At 40.8% G+C, this 20,585-nt stretch overlaps 1 protein-coding gene across 1 annotated transcript in view; it reads right to left on the bottom strand.

The window, feature by feature from the left end:
• Nucleotides 1-7,237, bottom strand: part of LOC142398135 (F-BAR and double SH3 domains protein 1-like) — a 57,099-nt gene extending 49,862 nt beyond the window's left edge. Inside the window, exons 1-7 of the mRNA XM_075482113.1 lie at nt 7,217-7,237; nt 4,026-4,123; nt 3,814-3,859; nt 1,757-1,830; nt 1,415-1,559; nt 1,171-1,307; nt 618-681 (exon numbers count right to left, since the gene is read on the bottom strand). Coding sequence (XP_075338228.1) covers nt 618-681; nt 1,171-1,307; nt 1,415-1,559; nt 1,757-1,830; nt 3,814-3,859; nt 4,026-4,123; nt 7,217-7,237 — 585 coding nt within the window. The remainder of the gene's footprint in view (nt 1-617; nt 682-1,170; nt 1,308-1,414; nt 1,560-1,756; nt 1,831-3,813; nt 3,860-4,025; nt 4,124-7,216) is intronic.
• Nucleotides 7,238-20,585: the final 13,348 nt, after the last annotated feature.

Genomic DNA, 20,585 nt, shown 5'->3' with positions numbered 1-20,585 from the left:
ACTGCAAAAATACAAAATAAAGATATGTTTCAACCCACTTTCATTGTTTACCTATTCTAACATTACGCTTTTTACTTTACGCAAAACAAAGGTCCAGTTCAATGCTTAGCTTCACAGAATTGCTAGCTAGCACAACATGTTTCAAAACTAACTGCACAATTACACTTCACACATTGCAAACATGAATATATACGCTTAAATTAACCTAAGCACATATAGTTGACCTAGTTGCAAGATAACTACTTACAGATTGTCCTGTATCGAGTGCATTCGCGAGCAACAGAAACAGCACGTTGTTCTCCCTCTTTCACCATTTGCACACTGACTGCACAAAACGAAACTTACCGACAATTAAAAACGATACCTAACTTGGTCACTAGATGGCAGTATTAGCAACAAACTTAGGGACAGAATAATGACACTTTGAAAATGGTAACCTACTGTTGTGGCCACAGCTGGGGAGAAGGCGGGAGTCGTCATATCTTCTAAAAAGTGACAGGAACTCTAAAAGTCTTATTTTAGTTCAGAATCAGAACCGCTTCATCTGGAAGCGTCACCTCGTCTTTCCACATGAGATATATCTACCAACATAGTGCTGACTTGACCTAGGCCCATACCTTAGCAGTCACCTTATGTACTCCAGTTTTGAAGTGAAAAATCCCATGTTCCGACTTTCTGGCTCTGGAATACAAAGCAAAACATTTGTATTATATGAGCAAAAGTTGGTACTACTGTCATCACAGTTAAACCTGCCTGTAGCCACCAGAATAGGATGCTCATAGACAAAGAATTGGGATTTGGCCACAAACTTGTACTCAGAGATCAGCAACACGAAAAGCACTAGAAAAGAAAATACCTCATTACAATATAACACAGCAATTCACTACATGAAGAAAATACAGCATGAACAAACAAAACAATTGGCTAACACAGCAGGGGGCTGGGATGGTGGGAGGGCTAGACTGAAACCAGGAGTGAAGTATTCTAATGCAATAGCAATGTGAAGTATTGAAAGAATGTGGCCCTGGTTATAAAAGCCCAGCCTGGAACAGACTGAAGTCAGGGATGATTGGACAGGAAGGGACCTGTGAGTAGTCTATTGGCCGGAGCTGAGCTAATGCAAGGCTCCACACCTGTGACAGGGAGGAAGATCTTAACTCACACACCAACCTGCTCTGTGCATCAGCAGCTTTCTCTCTGGCAGCACTGGCAACGTGACTGAGTTGGTGGTATCTCTTCTTGATCTTGTGCAGTTCCCGCAGTGCGTCCACCACTTCGCCCTGTACCCTCTGGAGTTGCTCTAGACCCTGAGCCACAGACACTCCAAAATGATTCACTCAGCCATCTGTGTCTTTATCATTCAGCAAATAACTTCCTGGGTGTATTGATTGTTTGATCTTTGTGTACGACTCACTCTCTTCGTTCGAATTTCCCTTGCATTGTGAAGACTTTTGGAGGCTTGTCCAATAAGTCTGCGATACTCTTCAGCAGCATCAAGTCGTGAGGCAGAACTCTGAGCAGTAGCATCTACCACAGACCGCCACACACCAAACACACTCCTGACAACACACACACTGTTTCTAAACATTTTGTGTACATACTTTTAAGGACTTTTCTGGAATGAAAGAGAGTCTGTTTGGCAAAAACTGTTATTCTTTGAAGCCAGAATGAATTACACTTGTTAGATTGTATGGGTGTGTGTATGTGTGTGTGTGTGTGTGTGTGTGTGTGTGTGTGTGTGCGTGCGTGTTGTTACCCTGAAGTGGAAGTATCTGTATTTCTTCTTTGCCAGTCTCTCTTTTGAAATTGGACTGCTAACCTCTGAAGAGCCTGAAAACAATCCACCCACGTTCCAACATATATAGATAGAGTTTATCCCCAAAAGGAAATGACAGTGTTCCAATATGATTATTCAAGGTCTTTTTAAAATAAAATGACTTCATAAAACATATGCATTCATCTTTGATAATGTAATAAGCACTTATTTGACTCTATATGATATGATATAGAGTAAAACATCTTTGTGTATTCATCTCATTTTATGCTTGTGTCTAAACTTACTTTAAAGGTCCTGTGTGCTGGATGCAGTGGCTAATGGCACACTGTGATTAGCTTGTCCCCTGACATAAGGGTGGAACACAGCAGCAGAGGTGCAAGGATATAAACTGCTCTTTCCAGATTGATAGAAATGCTTTTATTATTTTCACATGATTCTATAATGTTGAATTGTTATAAATATTGTTTAATTTTTGCAAATGAATTAGTGTAAATGCTACACATTGTCTCATTAAGCTGTGTTTAAGCTGTCTTCCAGAAGATGTGAGACAGGCCTCAACTCTGACAATGTTTAAATCCAGGCTGAAAACAGTTCTGTTTAGCTGTGCATATGACACCTGAAAGTATTTTATCTGCACTCTTCACTTTTAAATTAATTAATGATTATTTTTAATGTTTTTTTTAATTTTTTAAAATTGTTATTATTATTATTATTATTATTATTATTATTGTTATTTATTTATTTTTTTAATGATTTTATTGCCTTCTTGTGATTTTATGTAGCTGTGAAGCACTTTGAATTGCCTTGTGTACGAATTGTGCTCTATAAATAAAATTGCCTTGCCTTGCCTTTACTCAGTCCATATTTCCTTTCAAGAAAGATTGGTGAAAGCGCTCCATTCTTTTTTTTTGTCTTTGATATTTAGTCAAACCTGCAGCCACAGATTAGATCTTTAGGCTATGAAATATATTTATTTCATATATTTATAGTGTGAATGATTTCAGAGGACATTTTCATCAGCTTTTCTGGAATGGGACGTCTGCCCTGTCTTTATTCCTCCACCATATAGCCGGCATGTTCACGCAGAAACACACATCCACGTTTAGAAGACGTTTACATACACTTATGTGAGAAATTCTTCACCAATCTACCAAAACACATAAAGCTGTCACAAATGTTTTCCTGAAAAGCTAAAAGCTTGGAACAAAGTGGCCTCACTTTGGTTTCCATGATCAATCCGTGTATATCTGTAGGATAAGATGTTTTTGATAAATCTAATAAAGCAAAACATTATTTTGGGTACTCTGCTGAGTACTCTTACTCTGCGGTGGTAAGATGATATTGCATTAAGAATGATTAACATTTTACATCATGGAGACACTCCCACACCAACAGCTGTACACGTTTCCCTTCTGGTCATGGCATGCACATATGAGGGTTCACACCTGATGTTGGTGCTCATGCCAGCATTTGCTCTTCTGACAGAGGCTTTTTATTTACAATGGACATTTGATTTTGTTTGTAATTTCTTGCACATTGTCTATATCTAAGCACTATTGGGTGTATCATCATTGTTAAAGGTTTATCTTGTATTGTTTTGGAGGTCACTGGATGGTAATGTGACCCCATGAGGTGGTGGTATTTCTAAGGAAATATCTCTGATTGTCCTGTTTGTCTGATGTGGAGCATTTGCCCTTAAACATCACTGTAGTGAGATAGTAATTCAATAATTATTCCTGGGGGCATTCATCAGTGTGCAGACTTTGTGCCAGTCCACCACATGAAGTTTGAGTGGTGAATGTACGTGCTTATGTAGGCCTGATTAGATAGAAACATTTACATTCAGGCCTGACTTAACCACCTTACCTTTTTGTGTCAACAATTACTCTTGTCACCAAAATAGTTATGAACCCTCACACAGCTCTCATGTACTAACATGGGTCTTCAAATCAATAGATTATGCACATTTCCAGTAGACAATAAAAGCTGCCAGTTACAGAGCCAACAGCGGAGCAAAGCAGATTATGTGCACTCACCTGACCGTACTCTTTCTCTATAGCTGCTCTTTGCTTGGTGAAGGACCTTGGGGGAACACAGAAAAGCACATCCCATGGCAGCAAACCCCAGCTCTGGTGGTCTAACACCCCTTTTATTATGCATTCCTGTATTGATCTGCCTGCCTCTCAGGTCAGTGAGGATTTTATGCTGATAGCCAGAGTCTGGTGGGGCGCAGCATATTCTAGCTCACCTGATCTCTTCCAGCAGTTCAGTGTCCTGATGCTGTTTGGCCTGCAGTTTGCTGAGCTGCTCTGAGAACACCACTTTCATCTGTTGGCTCTCCTTCACCTGTGTCAAGTTTAGAAATACCAACAAAGCATTTTATCACGTCAGCTAAACTTACAGTACTTTAGAAGGGAGGTAGCAAATAGTCTGCACTCACAGTATATGCATACATGTGCCAGCTGAATATCAATCAATCAATCAATCTTTATTTATATAGCTCATTTCATACTACAGGCAACTCAATGTGCTTTATTATATAGAATATAGTATTTTCTATTCTACAACACCATTCAAACACCTCTGCACTGGGATCTCAATGCAACGAGGTTGAATAATTTCGCTGTTGACTGGAGATGAAACTATGACAGACAGCAGACCATCTCGACAACAGGCTTTCTGCTTCCTTTATGTAAAAATGACAGATAAGAATGGTTGTGTTTGGAAAATTAGGTACACAGAAAGCTGCACCACTGTGTCTGATGAGGCACATCAGGTAAGTATGGTGATAAAATGATTTTCAATTTGTGGAAAAAACAAAGTTAGATATAAGAGGTGCCAAAAGACAGAGGCATTTCAGACTTGAAGCTGTTAGAGAGGTGTTGGAATTGTTTCTGCTGCCTACTACCTTCCATATTCCTGCTGCATCCCCGTCATTATATCATTTCCCTTTGGGATAAATAAAGTATTTCTCAACAGGCCTATCTCCCATGATGATCAAGGAAAGAAATGGTTTTAGCTTCTTCCTTCTATCTCCGTTTTTTTTGTTCCTGCTCTGTTTCATGAAGTTGGGTTCTTACTCCAGGTATTATACCTGGGGTTTGAAAAGCTCAATTAGCTGTTCCCACATGAAAACTACTTTTGCGTTGCCATGGAAATCATCACAACAGATTTAAAAAAAAACAGTGGCAGTTAGCTGCAGAAGTCATTCCACAGCATGTCCAGAGCTTTGGCAGTGGGCCGACACTGGTGCAGCCCTTCTTGAATGGAGTTGTACTAAAAAGTTGCAGCTATGTAGAACGCTCATGCAGCAGCACCAGGAAGGTTGTTCTGGCTCTCCTGCAATACTTTGCTAATGAGACATCAAGACCATCCTGATTTTCTGATACAAGATGATAATTGGCTCATGCATTGCCTCATTTCATTGGGCTGCTGTATGAGGAACTTGTTCCATCATAGCCCTGATGTTGTCTGTATGTGAGGGAATGCACCTTTTCACCTTTCCTTCGTAATTCCATCATTTTTTTGTTACCTGCAGCTTCCTGCAGCTCGGAACTTAAAGTCAGTGTTTCTGGTACTTTCTCACTTAGCAGCATTTGATTGCAGATCTGAAAGCATCAAATCTACTTCTCTCTACTTCACCAATAAAGTATCTCAGGTTCAGATGAAGTGAAATTGCACTTCTCCTTTGTTGTTGCGTTCATTGTCATGCTAATTTATTCCAGGCGCAAAACAATGTTTTTATATGGAAATGGATTATTGGGGGAGTGTTGACACCCATTTATGCCTAAAGATGTGGAAACCTGGCTTATGCACAGCTATTTTATTTGACAAAGATTGAGAATAGAAAAATAAAACCACATGTACCAAAGGCTTTGTTAATCTGACATAAGAATGCATATGCAGATATAAGTCTTTTTGCAAACATGACCCATGCTGATTAGCATGAAGACTGTCCCAGTATAAACAGATCTGCCAAATTTGCCAAAAATATCTTGCATGTAACCTTCATTTGGCACTGGAAGAGCAGTTGTCCTGCAAGGTATTCCCACTAAAAGCAACTGGGGGTTCAGCATCTTCCCCATAAACACTGTGGCTCGTGGAAGATGGAGGTGCTGAATCACAGCTGCATAGAAGCAGTGCACCACCATGATGTTTTGTATTTTCATGATGAAATGACATGAAAGAATGAGAGTATAACATCTGTAAGTGCCTTCCTCTGTGAATGAAGCTATGCAAACATCTAGAAAAAAGTAGCCCGTCATGAACCTTTACAATGTTTTACAGTAGTTTGGTTTGGTAACATTATGGTATCATCACATTGTAATGTAAGCATGTTAAATTCTAAAGTTTCAAACACTGCAGCTGGTGTTGCTTGTTCCTATTGAATCATGTTTGTGGTAGACGATAAGAGTAGGGTTAGGGTTCGTGTGTTTCAAATCCATGGGCCAGAGGTGGCCATCACACAGGCCAGGGGGATCAGGCACACATAGAGGTCGCTCAAATCAAATTCTTTTCATGGCAGTAAGTTGGTTAGCTTGCTGACTCTGTCAAGTTTATCCAGACACATTTCAACAACCTTTCAAACAGGCAGTTTGAAAGGTTGATGAATCCCTTCCACAGCAGTTACTGGAACAGTATCTCGTTTTTTCCCTCTGGGATATTTGAAATGCTATCAGCTAAAAAGACCACTTTTAAGACCTTTTACAGCAGAAAGTTTGTCCAAAAATGACAGCTGATTTTACAAATGCCATTAATCCACACCTCTTTAATTTGGATGTAAAATACACAGGACTGGGACCTGGAATGGGTTAATGGAGTGTAATCTTCAGGGTCAATATTTACAACTAAATACTGTCTTGATACTTTTGGTTAGATTTCTGCTTTGTCCAAAGCTTTATTACTTCATTAAGGAAAAGGAGTTCAGTTGACCAGATTTACACATCACAGATGAGCTATCCCCAAGGCTTTTCTAAAGCCTGTGCAAATCCCAGTGTTAAAATGTACAGTTTATGTTAAAGCCTTTTAAAGATTCCAACAGTGCTACTGGATTTGAATGGCAAAAATGCTCAACAATAGAACAACTGAGCTGAATATCTGCGAAAATATCTAATACTACAAGTTAATTTTTTTTTAATTTCCCCCATTGGGGGATGAATAAAGTATTTTTCTATTTCTATTCTATTCTATTCTAATCAAGTACAAAAGGTATTGTCTAAAACGTCTAAGGTTTCAAATAGCTTTCAGTACACACAGCAAATGACATGTATGTGACAGTTTTTCTTCATCTTTTAACAACCCTGAGAAGTCAGCTGCTGTAATTATCACACATTCAATACAAATGAAAATCCAGCTGTAGATAGACTTTGTGTGGAAGCAATAAGTACTTTCTAAATGACAATCCGCTCTTCCTCCACATCAGTTTTAGAGATCACTTACCTTTCTGGGTGGTGGCTGCATGTTAGATGCTTAATAGTGGACTTTTTCCCCGTTGCTTTCAGCTCGGCTGGTTTCACACATGCTCATGTGCAATCCTCTCTCTGTGTATCTCCTTCCTTCGGTCTCATTCTCTCTGTGTGTCTCTATGGTTGTGTTTCCTGGAAAAAGAACCTTAAGAGGGCAGCAGAGTCCAGGCGTCACTTATTTTGAAGTTCATAGTAAATGATGTATAAAATGTTTATTATTTCAGGCAAGCTCACATTAGGTCTGGGCTACAAAGAATATTAAAGCTTTGTATTCATTTCAGCTGAATTTGTACAAGGGTTGCTTTTTCCTCCACATTAACTTGAAACTTTACTTAAAGGGATACGCCACCCCCAGGCCAAATTAAGTGTATCCCCGCATTCCCGAGACATAAATAAGTGTGTGGGAGCGTTTTCCTGGTGACCCAGGCATTGTCCGAATCTCACAGCACTGACCACTGCTTGGTTGCACGTAATACCTCCATACTAGCGTCGCCAATCGAAATATTTCGCCCAACGTGAATTAATTTACTTGATTTACCTTCTAATTACTGTGTGAGTGGTGTACTTTCACATCGAGTGCAAATGACTGTGTAAATCTACACGGAAGGCTTGGTTTTCTCATGTCGGTTTGGGAACTAGTTTCCGGTGCGGAAAACACAGCCGATACACACTCCCCGCCAGAGGCACGGGAACACATTTTCGGCAGGGGGTGCTGTTGGTGGGTGGCGAACCTTTTAACGGGGGTCTGGGGGCCCTCCCCCTGAAAATTTTTTTTTTTTTAGACTCAATTTCCTGCATTCTAATCAATTTTAGGGCATGGCAAATCCCATCTGACTCACTCCTTCAGAATCCACCAAAGAGTTGGTACACACAACACAATCATTTCTGTAGCAATCAGAATCAATGGTAGCAACTCATGAACTCGCTCTTGCCAGCACTACCTACGGCACTGAAAATAGCAATTAAACACAAAGCACTCGGCGGTGCTATACTCTCCTCAGTATCCTGCGAAGGGCTGGCAGCAGTGCTAACAGGGATCACATCAGTATCAGCGGCAGCTACCTTGTCCTGACGCTCCAGTGCTTGGTATTCTTCGTCCGATGCGTTGGGCTGTGGATTACTGATCTTCAAAAGTTTGGGATTGGGGAGGCTTTGAAAAAAAGATGAAATTCTCTTCTGCGACATGTTTGCTACTCTTATTGAAACGTTATACTCAGCGGGCTCGCGGGTTTTGTTTCGAGGAATCTCAATCACGTCAGGACAAAAGAAAATCTGATTGGCCACACAACAAATTTTATTTATTTAAATATTTATTTATTATTTTAAGAGCTAAGATATTGCCATCCCACTTCATGAACACAATATATAATATCAGCAGAGCGGAAAACAACAGTTTGAAATAAATAAATAAATAAATAGCCGTAGCTTTATTTTCATGTCAGTTTCGAAGCTCCGCCACCAGGGGGTGCTGCCGCACCTCCCGCACCCCCAGTTCCCGCGCCACTGCTCCCCGCTACGTCATTGGGAATCCCCCCCCCCACTGTCCCATCTGTGTTCGAAACAGAGGTTGAGCAGAGTAATATTTCGATTGGCGACGCTAGCATGGAGGTATTACGCGAAACCAAGCAGTGGTCAGTGCTGTGAGATTCGGACAATGCCTGGGTCGCCAGGAAAACACTCCCACACACTTATTTATGTTTCGGGAATGCGGGGATACACTTAATTTGGCCTGGGGGTGGCGTATCCCTTTAAACTGCCTCTTCTTGCAGGTGCTGTGGACAGGATTCCATCAATCAATCGCTTTCTTGGTGTACATATGGTGAACACTGTATTTGTTACAAGCCAGGGCTTTAGGAGGAGGAGAAATAGAACCCAAGATCAAGAAAGTGAGACTTTATTTCGACAAAACATTTTAAAAAAGGTACTGCTGAGGCAGGAAATACTGGATACCAAACTTAAAAGAAACAAAAAGTGAAACAGTGGCGTGAATGCTGATAAGCTGAATGAATGCAATTCAATTAGCTGAAAAAACTGTCAAAAATGCGTCATGTTGGTGAAGCAACTTTTTAAAAATTATTTAAAGACAAAAAAAAATCTATGAAAAATGAGATAGTACACACGCAGTAGAAAAATGCTATCTAAGCTGGGCCTCCTGCACACAAGCAGCTTAGCCATTTGTTGAACGGTATGCTATACATATGGAACTGTGCACCTGTCACAGCCTCTGACGAGCTGTAACCACTTTCACCTGTCCCTCATGCCATCAATCACCAGCTGCTACTACATAAGGGCGGGGTTCCATCTGCACGTTGTCAGGAACGGATGGCTCTGGTGACTGAGTTGTGTTTGGGCTTCGGAGGTGAGACGGACACGGACGGAGACACCGGAGAGAGCCAGGGGCGTAGCACCAAATTTGGGGCCCCAGGAGCAACCACTACCATGGATATTTGAACCAACATCGACCCTATGTTAGGCTTTTGGGACACTTGTATAGGCTAATAGTTATTATGAAAATAAATACATTTAAGACAAATATGGCTTCTATTTCACAATTATGTGGTAGCCAACAAAATGAGAGATTATTTTTTAATTATTTGATTTCGGCTGCTATCAGGGCCGTAGCCAGGATTTAGGAATAGGCGAGGTCCATGATGCGCGCGCCGAAATTTTTACAATATATATATATATATATATATATATATATATATTTTAAATTATATAGTTTTTAATATATAGCAGTGTTGCACATTGAGGCTAGTAGCAAAATAAACCATTATAATGTAACAAGAACCCATAGCTAAAAAGAACCTGATTATTTCCCAATGCAAGCCTATATAAATGTTTGGTACAAGCAAAGGCCATTTGGCCAGGCATAGAGTAAGGCTAACTAACCAATATAAAAAATAGAGTTAAATATAGATGGATAGATGCATATTGTAGGCTATAGCTGTTGCTAAACAACCTATAAAGATTTATGGGCTATATTGAATTCATTACTAAATTAGATGTGAAAAATTGTCTCCAGCCTACATAAATGTGCATTGCTATAACAAGGTGCTGTCTTCTTTATTCACGAACCATACATGACATCGATATAACAATCATATCATTCTAAAGAGCTCGAGCTGAGCTTTCCGTCAGTATATAGCAATCGCCGCTGCACTGCAGAGTGGCCGAGGAAATCGTTCGTCAAATTCGTCTAATTTTTCTATTACTGATTACTGGTATGCAGCTACTATGTTGACGGTACTTTTCTCACCGACTACGGAGCGCACACACGTGTTATACACACCGTTGGAAAGGGCAGAAACAGACCTTTCAAATGGTACCACGCAGTCACACATTCACGAAAGTGATGTCAACACAAACGTCAATTGAAACGTGTATGCGAAAACCGAGATTAAAAAAATAAATAAATGAAAAATCCCTGAAAATTACCGAGGTCCAGACCTCACTTTCCTCATAGCTGGCTACGGCCATGGCTGGTATCACAGTGGTATGCAACGGAATGTGAATGGGATAATCAGTTACTGTAGGCTGTAATTTTGACATTTGGGCTCACCTTTCTTGGGAAAGAAATCAGTAAGCAGTTGCTTTCCTTCATTTTGTCTCTCTTGCCTTTCTTTTCTTTTCTGAAAGCCTGATTTTTTTTTTTTGGATGACATCTTTCATGTGCCGGCTGCAGCGTTTAGTGCCTAATAATGAAATGAGTGAAATTTATGGCGCATGTACAATCAAAAGTCCGCCAGAGGGCGGACTAAACCAATGCGCACTGATAATGGGGGTGTCTGATATAGATTATAGCCTATTTGCAGGCTGGGATATACATTTCAACAGATGTATTTCCAGAGAACATTGGGTTTTTATAAATTACCAACATATATTGATATTATTTAAAAATTGATTTTTAAAAAACGAAAGAAGAAGAAAATTTCCCTTAGGGCCACCCCTGTAGGCTGGACCCTGTGAATCAGTCTGACTTTTCCCCCCTGTTCGACGCTGCTGGAGAGAGCTGCACTGTGTCGAGACTGACAGAAAGAGAAAGAGAACGAGGAAAAAGCTACACAGTGAATGTGAGTGATCATGGGGGAAAAGTCTGGCGGGCTTCTTGGTCTTAGTGATGAGGATGAAATGATTATGGATCAAAGTGGTCGAGTGAGGAAGTTGTCTGACAGGGATAGCAGTAGTAGTGATTCAATGGCGTCAGTGATAAGCTGCAGCAAAAAGTCTAGGACTAGAGTTGGTGGAGAACGGTCCAGTGCTAATGGAGGTAGCGTGACAGACACATGGAAAGTAATTATCTCCTTTGAAACTAAAGGTGGACCAGACCTTCATCCCATTCATATCACTAAGGCCATTCAGAAAGAGATAGGGAAGATCCACCGCGCCACATTCTTGGGGAATGGTAGGCTGTTGATATATGCCCACTCAGAAGAGCAATGCAAACTCATACTACAGAAAAACACACTTAATAATCTCAAGATGTCTGCGCATGTTCCTGGTACAATGTCTAGAACAAGAGGGGTCATATCAGGAATCCCTACCTCGGTCTCTGTGGAAGAGATTAAAGAGAATCTGTCCCAGTATGGAATAACTGAGGCCAAACGTCTGACAAAAGGCAAAGAGAAAATTGACAGTATGTCAATTTTGCTAACTTTCGCTAAAGACTTGCCAGTGTGAGTTCAAATAGGATATATGTCTTACACGGTGCGCGAATATATTCCTCCCCCGATAAGATGTTTCCAATGCCAAAGATTTGGTCATGTTGCAAGCCAATGCAAAGGGAAAATAAGGTGTGCGAAATGTGGTGGGGACCATGAGTATGATAAATGCAAAGCAGAAGCGTTAAAATGCTGCAACTGTGGTGGCCCGCATAGTGCTGCGTATGGTGGCTGTGAAAAACAGAAAGAGGCAAAGGAAGTGCAGAAATGCAGAGTTATGCATAAAATGTCTTATGCGAATGCCCTTAAGACGGGGCCAATAACGCCCCTCCGTCCCTACCCCGACCTAGCATTGCAGGAAGCCAATATAACAGAGCAAATCAAATGAATGAGCAGGGTCCACTGAATGGAAGTCAGTACTTGACTAGGCCGATGTCAGAACCAGGGAAATGTGACTGCAACAAATACATAACAAAGGACACACTATTGGTGAAGAAAAATGAATTTATTGCATTCTTGTGTACAGTACTGAATACAACCATGAAAATCAAAAGGAAACGTGATAGGATTAGTTCTGTTGTGGAAATTGCCAATGGTTTCTTGGGGTCCGCTACTACAATGGATGAGATCCATCTAATAATTAATCGCAAATATGGCCAGAGTCAAGACAGTGCTTGAATGGATTATGGTGTTTTTCATTTTACAATGGAACGCAAGAAGCTTGATAGCTAATGGTCAGGAACTTAAAAGATATATTCATGAACTAACAGATAAACCTGAGGTGATTTGTATTCAGGAGACCTGGTTGAAATCACACCTGCAATTTGTCTTTAAGGGCTATAGTGCGATTAGGTATGATAGGGGTAATGAAAGAGGTGGTGGATACGTAACCTTCATCAAAGAAGGCATTCCTTATAAGTGTATTAAAGTGAGCGGGGAACATGAATGTATTGTCACAGAAATTTTTAATGGGTCCAAGGAAACCTATACCATCATCAATTATTATAACCCATGCAAAGCCTTAACGAGTGATATCCTAAATAGTATTACTAAGAGGAGTCACACAGAGATCTGGTGTGGCGATTTTAATGCCCACAATAGCTTGTGGGGTAGCAAGCATACAGATATGAATGGCATGGTGGTTGAGGACATTATTGACAGAATGCTAGTGTGTGTAAATGATGGCTCTGGCACTAGACTCAATATCCTTAAGAATGAAACCTCATGCATTGACTTAACCTTAGTTGACAGAAGATTAGCTTACAGATGTCAATGGTGTACTGACCAAACAACTACTATTGGCAGTGATCATTTCCCTATATGGTGTAAAGTGGATGTGGAAATCAGGACCGATCCAAATTATGTTCACCATAAGTGGCTTTTTAGGAAGGCTAAATGGGAGGAATTCCAGAACATGTCTACAGAATTGGCGGAACGTGCACCAGGTTCTGAGCAGAATGTTAATGACATGAATGATAGCATAAGCCCATCTCTCTATTCTATAGCAAGACAGTCTATACCAATGAGTAAGGGGAAAAGTAATATGAAGAATGTTCCCTGGTGGGATGATAAATGTACCAAAGCAATAACAGACCGAAACAAGGCTTTAAGGCTACTACGTAAAACTTTAACCACTGATAATTTACTGGACTATCAAAACAAGAAGGCACTAGCTAGACGTACTATTAAAGAGGCGAAAAGAGAATCCTGGAGAGACTTTTGCTCATCAATAGGTAGAGAAACTTCACTCAATCAAGTGTGGATGATGATTAAAAAGATGACTGGTAGATATGTACCCCCTCATATTCCTGTCCTAACTGACAAGGATAGGTATTATATTACAGATGTAGATAAAGCTAATATATTGGCTAAAACTTTTTCAGATGTTCATAAAGGCCACCACCTGGAAGACTGCTTCAAAAAAAAGGAAAGAGGAAATCTTGAGTATGAATGAGGACCTCCTAATTAAGAGGGAAGCGAACAAGTCTAGTATAGATCTTGATTTTAGCATGACTGAGCTAAAAATGGCCCTAAAGAACACAGGCTACTACCCAGATAGCATGCGGATGTGGGCCACTTGAGGCAACGATCCGGCACTGTAGGCATTCTTCTGGCCCGGACAAAACAGATGTGAGCCTAAAGTGGCCCATGTACTAAATGCTACATTTGGGCCAAATATTACAAAACGGATACGGCCCAGCTTTGGCTGATATATGGCAAGTTAGCAACGACTAATCCGGGTGTGAGCCTAAAGTGGCCCACAAATGAAGAAACATACTTGGCCCACCTTTGTTGAAACATATTTGGGCCAGTTTTGGCAGAAATACGGCAAGTGAGCATCAAGTAATCCGGATGTGAGCCTAAAGTGGCCCACATATAAAGAAACACACTTGGCCCACCTATGTTGAAACATATTTGGGCCAGTTTTGGCCAAAACATGGCAAATAAGAAAAGAGTAATCCGGATGTGAGCCTAAAGTGGTCCACATATAAACTTGGCCCACCTTTGTTGAAACTATGGGTAAAAGTGGGTTTACTGTGAGCTGGGCAAACACATTCTTATTCCACAAAAAAACTGCAAGTTTTACCTGAAGAGAAGTTAGACTGTTTTTTTTTTCACTACCACGCCCCCTCAGTGTGATTTGTTCCAAATTTGCGGGGGAGTTTGGAACACAACCGTTAACATTTGAATCGGTCAACGCCACTCTGATTGGCTGAGGCAGCACTTCATCGTGACCCAGCTACCTTGCAGATGAAACTGGCCATATTCAGCCTGCTGGGATCCACAGAAAAGTTGAAGGTAAGTTCGGCTCAGCTTATTTAATTTTATGTGTGAGATGTGTTAGCTTTGTTTCTCTTAAACTATACAAAGCTGCTGTGTCTACAAGTGGCATTGTACCTCTTCAGATAGCGTTAGCTGAAATTGGCTATAGTTGAAATGTAATTACTTTTCAAAACGACCAGTACTGTAAGCTTGATGCTGCGACCAAAATACAGCCACGAGTGAGGTTGATGCCATTTTTCAAAAAGAAACACTGCTTGTTCTATGGTCATTAGTAGTCTGAAGTTGTTCCCAGACCGCTGGGACTGGAGGGTTTGCTTTCTTTTGTTTTTGCGACCGAGGACTTTCGTTGTGTTAGCTTAGCATGCTATGTTATTGATGCACGTGTACGGGAACTTTTTTTCTGTTCGGTTATGATTAAGCAATATCGAAACCTTATCAAAAAACAATCCAATTGAACTGTAACTGTACAGAGATGTTGAGGACTGTTCTAAAGTAAAGGGTGTATGGTTTGTACATCTGTGGGTAACAAAACTCCTCATGCACAGCAAAAATGAAGCTCAGTTGGGACACCTCGGGTGAAAAATAAAGAAACCACAGTACACTGATTTCATTTACTGAAATTGATTATTTAGTCTAAACATTTTCTCTAAAACTGTAGTACTAATACTGCCTTTTTTTTCTCTTTTTTCCCCCTGAGATTACTGCTTTGAGTGTCATCGGTGGGGTCGACATTAAAGATGCGGTCTGGAGAATCATGAGATACTGCTGGCCAAGCAGCTCAACTGGCGGGGCGTAAATGGAAAACGGCTTTCCACAGCCTCCAAATAAAAGATGTCATTACTGGTAAGTGTTAATTGTGTTATATTTCATTGTGATGCGTTTTATGACTGGGTTAGGGTTTTCCTTTTCTTTCATGATTCTGAGTAGTTGCTAGGGGTGCTGAAATTAATCATAATCGCTTTATCAATATGCATCAGTGTGGTAGCAGACAATATTCTATTCTGTTGCAATATAATGGCATTGATTGTTGATTAATCAATCAGTTCATCAGGTGAAGGGCAGTTTTCCTCCAATTTTAGTAATGGGCTGGTCACGGGCATGGCTAAACTGTTTTCAAACTACATTCATCATTGCTGCCCAGCTATGGACAGGATATAGCATGCCATGCATTTCTCACCATTGTGTGTAATCTGTCTAAAACTTTACTGTTTTCTCATTTTTTAGGAACGGTCAGAAACAACCAACTAACGGCCACTGCCACTGACCAGGAGGTGGAGGCCTACATAAAAAGGTGGCTTCATCTCGCCGGAGACCGGGATGGTGGGAGGAGAGAAGGAGTTCCTCACAGCACGCACGTAAGTCGGCTACGATACCTATTTTGCAATATGTGATGCTGTTCGACAGCAGAAATCAAGATGAAGCTGCCAGCATGTGTGCGGGGTGTGTGCAGCTCCTGAGTTTAATTTCAATATATTCCAAAATATCAAAAGCAAAAAAATCACCTTTAACATAAACATGAGTTATTACTGTAACTTAAATGTTGAGGTTAAATGTGAAGTTGGTCTGAGTGTTTGAAGCTGCTTTACTCCAGTTCACATTGCCTGTTACCCAACTTTCATTGTCTGAACAGAATGAGGTTGAGCAAGCAGATATTGGGTTTAGCTTCAGATTAATTGTAATTAAAAACAGACTAGGTTTTGAAGTTTTCTAAGGCATGAACACAATATTATAATAACTTTATAGCATTTCACACAGCCTTTTTTGTTTATCCTGATGAGGTTTTGTGTTTTGCAATTCACTGCCACCTTATACTGAATATACTTTACTGAATCAACTAAATTTGTTCTTTTGTGTATTTCTTAAAGGGACGGAAGACGGATTTGGATTTTTGTAGGTCGCCAACTCTTTTCCTTTTTTTTTTTTTTTTTTTGCCATTATGTTTTAAAATAAAATAAAAAAAAAATCACACCCACTTCTCGTGTTTGGTCATTTCTTCAGTTTCCTCATCATTGACGCCAAGATGAGTCCCACTGCATGCCATCATTCAAACGGTATCTGGGGTTACCATAATGGCATGTAGCCACAAATTGAGACCATTCTGTGTTTTCATATTTGACATACTATTTTAATCATGGTTGTGACTCCCCAAGTGTGCAGGTTAGTCAAGGTCATAGTGTGTAAACCAGTTCTGACCAGAATTAAAGTGTACAGTGGCCCACATCCGGTTGAGTGCTGGTTTATTTTGGCTGACATCTGGCATCGTGATGGCTTGGTTGCGGCCCACTTCTGGCAAACGTGTGCGGACCGCCCAAGTGCCATCATTCCATACCGTATGTGGGCCGGATGAACATGTCAGGTGTGGGCCGGATACGGGCCAAAAGAGTTTTGTACAGTGGCCCACATCCGGTTGAGTGCTGGTTCATTTGGGCTGATTTTGGCTGACATCTGGCATTGTGATGGCTTGGTTGCGGCCCACTTCTGGCAAACGTGTGCGGACCGCCCAAGTGCCATCATTCCATACCGTATGTGGGCCGGATGAACATGTCAGGTGTGGGCCGGATACGGGCCAAAAGAGTTTTGCTATCTGGGTATGCTCCTGGCAATGATGGCCTTTGCTATGCCATGTTTAGACAAGGTTTTAGAAATTATCCTTACACTTTTTAACAAAGTATGGGAGGAGGACACAATACCAGCAGCATGGAAAAGATCAACAATTCTCCCATTTCACAAACCTGGTAAAGATAAATGTGATCCAGGTAACTATAGACCAATTGCCCTCACTTCTCACCTGGGCAAACTTATGGAAAAAATGGTTGTGGCTAGACTGAACTACTATCTGAAATGTAATAATCTACTCCATAGCTATCAAACTGGATTTAGAAAACAAAGATCAACTACTGATGCACTGGTTAAACTCACCAATGAAATTGAGAAAACGCTGACTATGAAGGAAACAATGGTGGCAATCTTCCTAGATATTGAAAAAGCATATGACACAATGTGGAGAGAAGGACTCTTAATCAAACTAAATAAAATGGGCATTGAAGGGAAGATGTACAACTATATCTTAAATTTCCTGTCGCAGCGCACACTGAGGGTTAGGGTTGGCGAGGCCCTCTCAAATGAATTCTTTGTGGAAGGGGGAATTCCGCAGGGTAGTGTGATTAGCCCAATTTTGTTTAATATGATGATTAATGATATCTTTGAGAAACTGAACAAAATGAATAATGGCTTACTGTATGCCGATGATGCTGTCATCTGGAGGAGGGGGAATAATATCCCGTACATCACTAAAATAATACAGAAGGAACTGCATATTCTAGAACAATGGGGAATGGGTTGGGGTTTTAAGTTTTCTGTGCAAAAATCACAAGTGACATACTTTACAAAGAAGAAGGTGTCAGAAACCTATGAAATTTTGCTTTATGACCAGCCACTCAAAAGAGGAGATGGCTTCAAGTACCTGGGTCTTTGGTTGGACAATAAACTCACCTGGAAACGACATACTGAGTATGTAGAAACAAAATGCAAAAAGGTTCTGAACCTAATGCGTATGGTCTCTGGTCTCTGTTGGGGTGCAGATAGACAATCTTTACTCAATATCTATAAAGCGTTGATAAGGTCAAATATTGAATATGGTTGCATAGTTTATGGATCTGCCTGTAAAACATCCATCATGAAACTTGAAAGAGTACACTCAAGGGCCCTGAGAATAGCCCTGGGTGCCATTAAGACAACTCCCATCAGTGCCCTGCAAGTGGAGGCAGAGGAAACTCCTATTCAGCTGCGTTTTAAAAAATTGGCTCTGACCTATTGGGTCAGACTACAGTGTAACACTGACAGTCCTGCCATGTCAGTGCTCAAAGACTGTTGGGAATATTATAAAGAAGAAAAGGGATTTGGTTGGACTATTGAAGAGGCTGCAAGTGTGTTTGGTTTAAAAAGCCTTAAATTTAACTCTGCATTGGCTATGAGTAATGTACCCCCATGGATCCTTCCTGCCCCAGATGTTAACACAGAGCTACTGAAAGTGAAGGAAGACCACCCTGATGATAATGGATTTGCAATACATTGTAAAACTTATTTGAATTCTGCATTTTATGGGTACATACAGATAATTACGGATGGCTCAAAAAACCCTCTAACTGGCCAATGTAGTATTGGAATCTATATACCTGAATTCCAAAAGACGTATGGATACCGACTGAATAACTTCTTATCCATATACTCAGTAGAACTAACTGCTATAATCACTGCATTGAGATGGATTGAAGAAGTCAAGCCTTTTAAATCAGTCATCTGCACAGATTCACTCTCAGTATTGCAAAGCTTTATCTCTGGAAATGCAGTGAGAGATGACTTGGTTATCGAAACAAGGCAGCTTTTAGCCCAACTCAGTAATCTGGGGCTCATTGTCCAATTTTGCTGGGTGCCAGCTCATAAGGGCCTCAAGGGTAACGAAACTGCAGATAAAGCTGCCAAGGGCGCATTAAGTCTCCACTGTATCTTAATCCATGTTCCACTAGGAAAAGGGGAAGCTAAATCTCATATTAAGGCAGAAATTATGAATAGGTGGCAGGATGAACGGGAGTCAGACCCAAAAGGCAGGACATACTTTAATGTGCAACAGCAGGTTGGGGGGAGAAGAATCACATCAGTGGGGCTTGGAAAAAGGGAGGAAGTGGTATACACAAGGCTGAGATTGGGACATGCTGGCATCAATGCCACATTACATGTGTTGGGTAAAACTGATGGGCTTTGCACTGAATGCCAGGTCAAAGAAGATGTAGAGCACATTCTTTTTCAATGCAAGAAACACACTGACCACAGGTCACGCTGGAGAGAACAGGGAGATGATGATATACAAAACATCTTGAAGGAAGAGGGAATGCAGGGCAATAGAATTGAAGGTCTTATGATGTACCTAAATAATGCAGAATTGATGAGCAGAATATAGGCTGTGTCACATTTCTTTCTTTATTTCTTTATTTTATTTTCTATTTTCATTTTATTTTATTATTATTATTTTTATTTTTTATTTTACCTGTTCGCCTGGCTCTGTTCCCCGGTCTGTCCGACCCCAAGCACTCTGCAGCTCCCCTACAGGAACTCACCCTGGCCCGTTTGTCCCGAACCTTGCAGTTCTTAACACTGCACGAAAAGAGGGATTTGTGTCACTGTGGACGGCAGTGAACTTCCGCGAATTTGCCTAATTTTCGGACGCACCTGGGCGCTTGCAGGCAGACAAACTTTAAGTTTGTTGAGCGAGAAAATCGTCGGAAACGAACCCGACTCGCGGCGGGCTCTCACAGCGGGGTGCTAATGGCCCAGCGATTAGCACCCCGCTGTGAGAGTGCCTGGACCTCTCATTGGCCTCGCTGGTATTGGACGAAAAAGGCACGTGATTACATGAAAAAGCTCCTGCAAAGCTGTCCGCCCATTGGCCAATAAGGTTAATATATGCATACTTTATATGGACATATCATTCAGCAATTATGATTAATAATTGTGATTATGATTACTAATATTCCTGGGATGTTTGTGTACTTCATATATTCACGTCATTCTTATAAGCTGCACTATGACTGGGCTATGAATGCAGGCATGAATGACGTGAATCTATTGAGAATGAAAAAGGAAACTTTTTTTTTTTTTTTTAAAGCGCTTTTATTGCCACACCACACAATGTACATAGCTTACATTGTAATAAGAACCATGTTGATAATAAAGAATTGAAAACTATATACACACACACTGCTGTAGCCTACAATATACACAATAAGCCTAAACGCCGCCGTTTGGAATCCGCATTCTTCGCATTACTCCGGTCCCTGCAGGGTCTGCAGGAGTTGTCAGACGTCCTCATCCTGGATCAGAAGCTGGCTTCTGGGAGCTGTT

The sequence above is a fragment of the Odontesthes bonariensis genome, chromosome 13, assembly GCF_027942865.1.
Source record: "Odontesthes bonariensis isolate fOdoBon6 chromosome 13, fOdoBon6.hap1, whole genome shotgun sequence".
NCBI lineage: Eukaryota > Metazoa > Chordata > Actinopteri > Atheriniformes > Atherinopsidae > Odontesthes > Odontesthes bonariensis.
The sequence above is the reverse complement of the archived record's forward strand: the minus strand, read 5'-3'. Positions and strand labels throughout refer to the sequence as shown.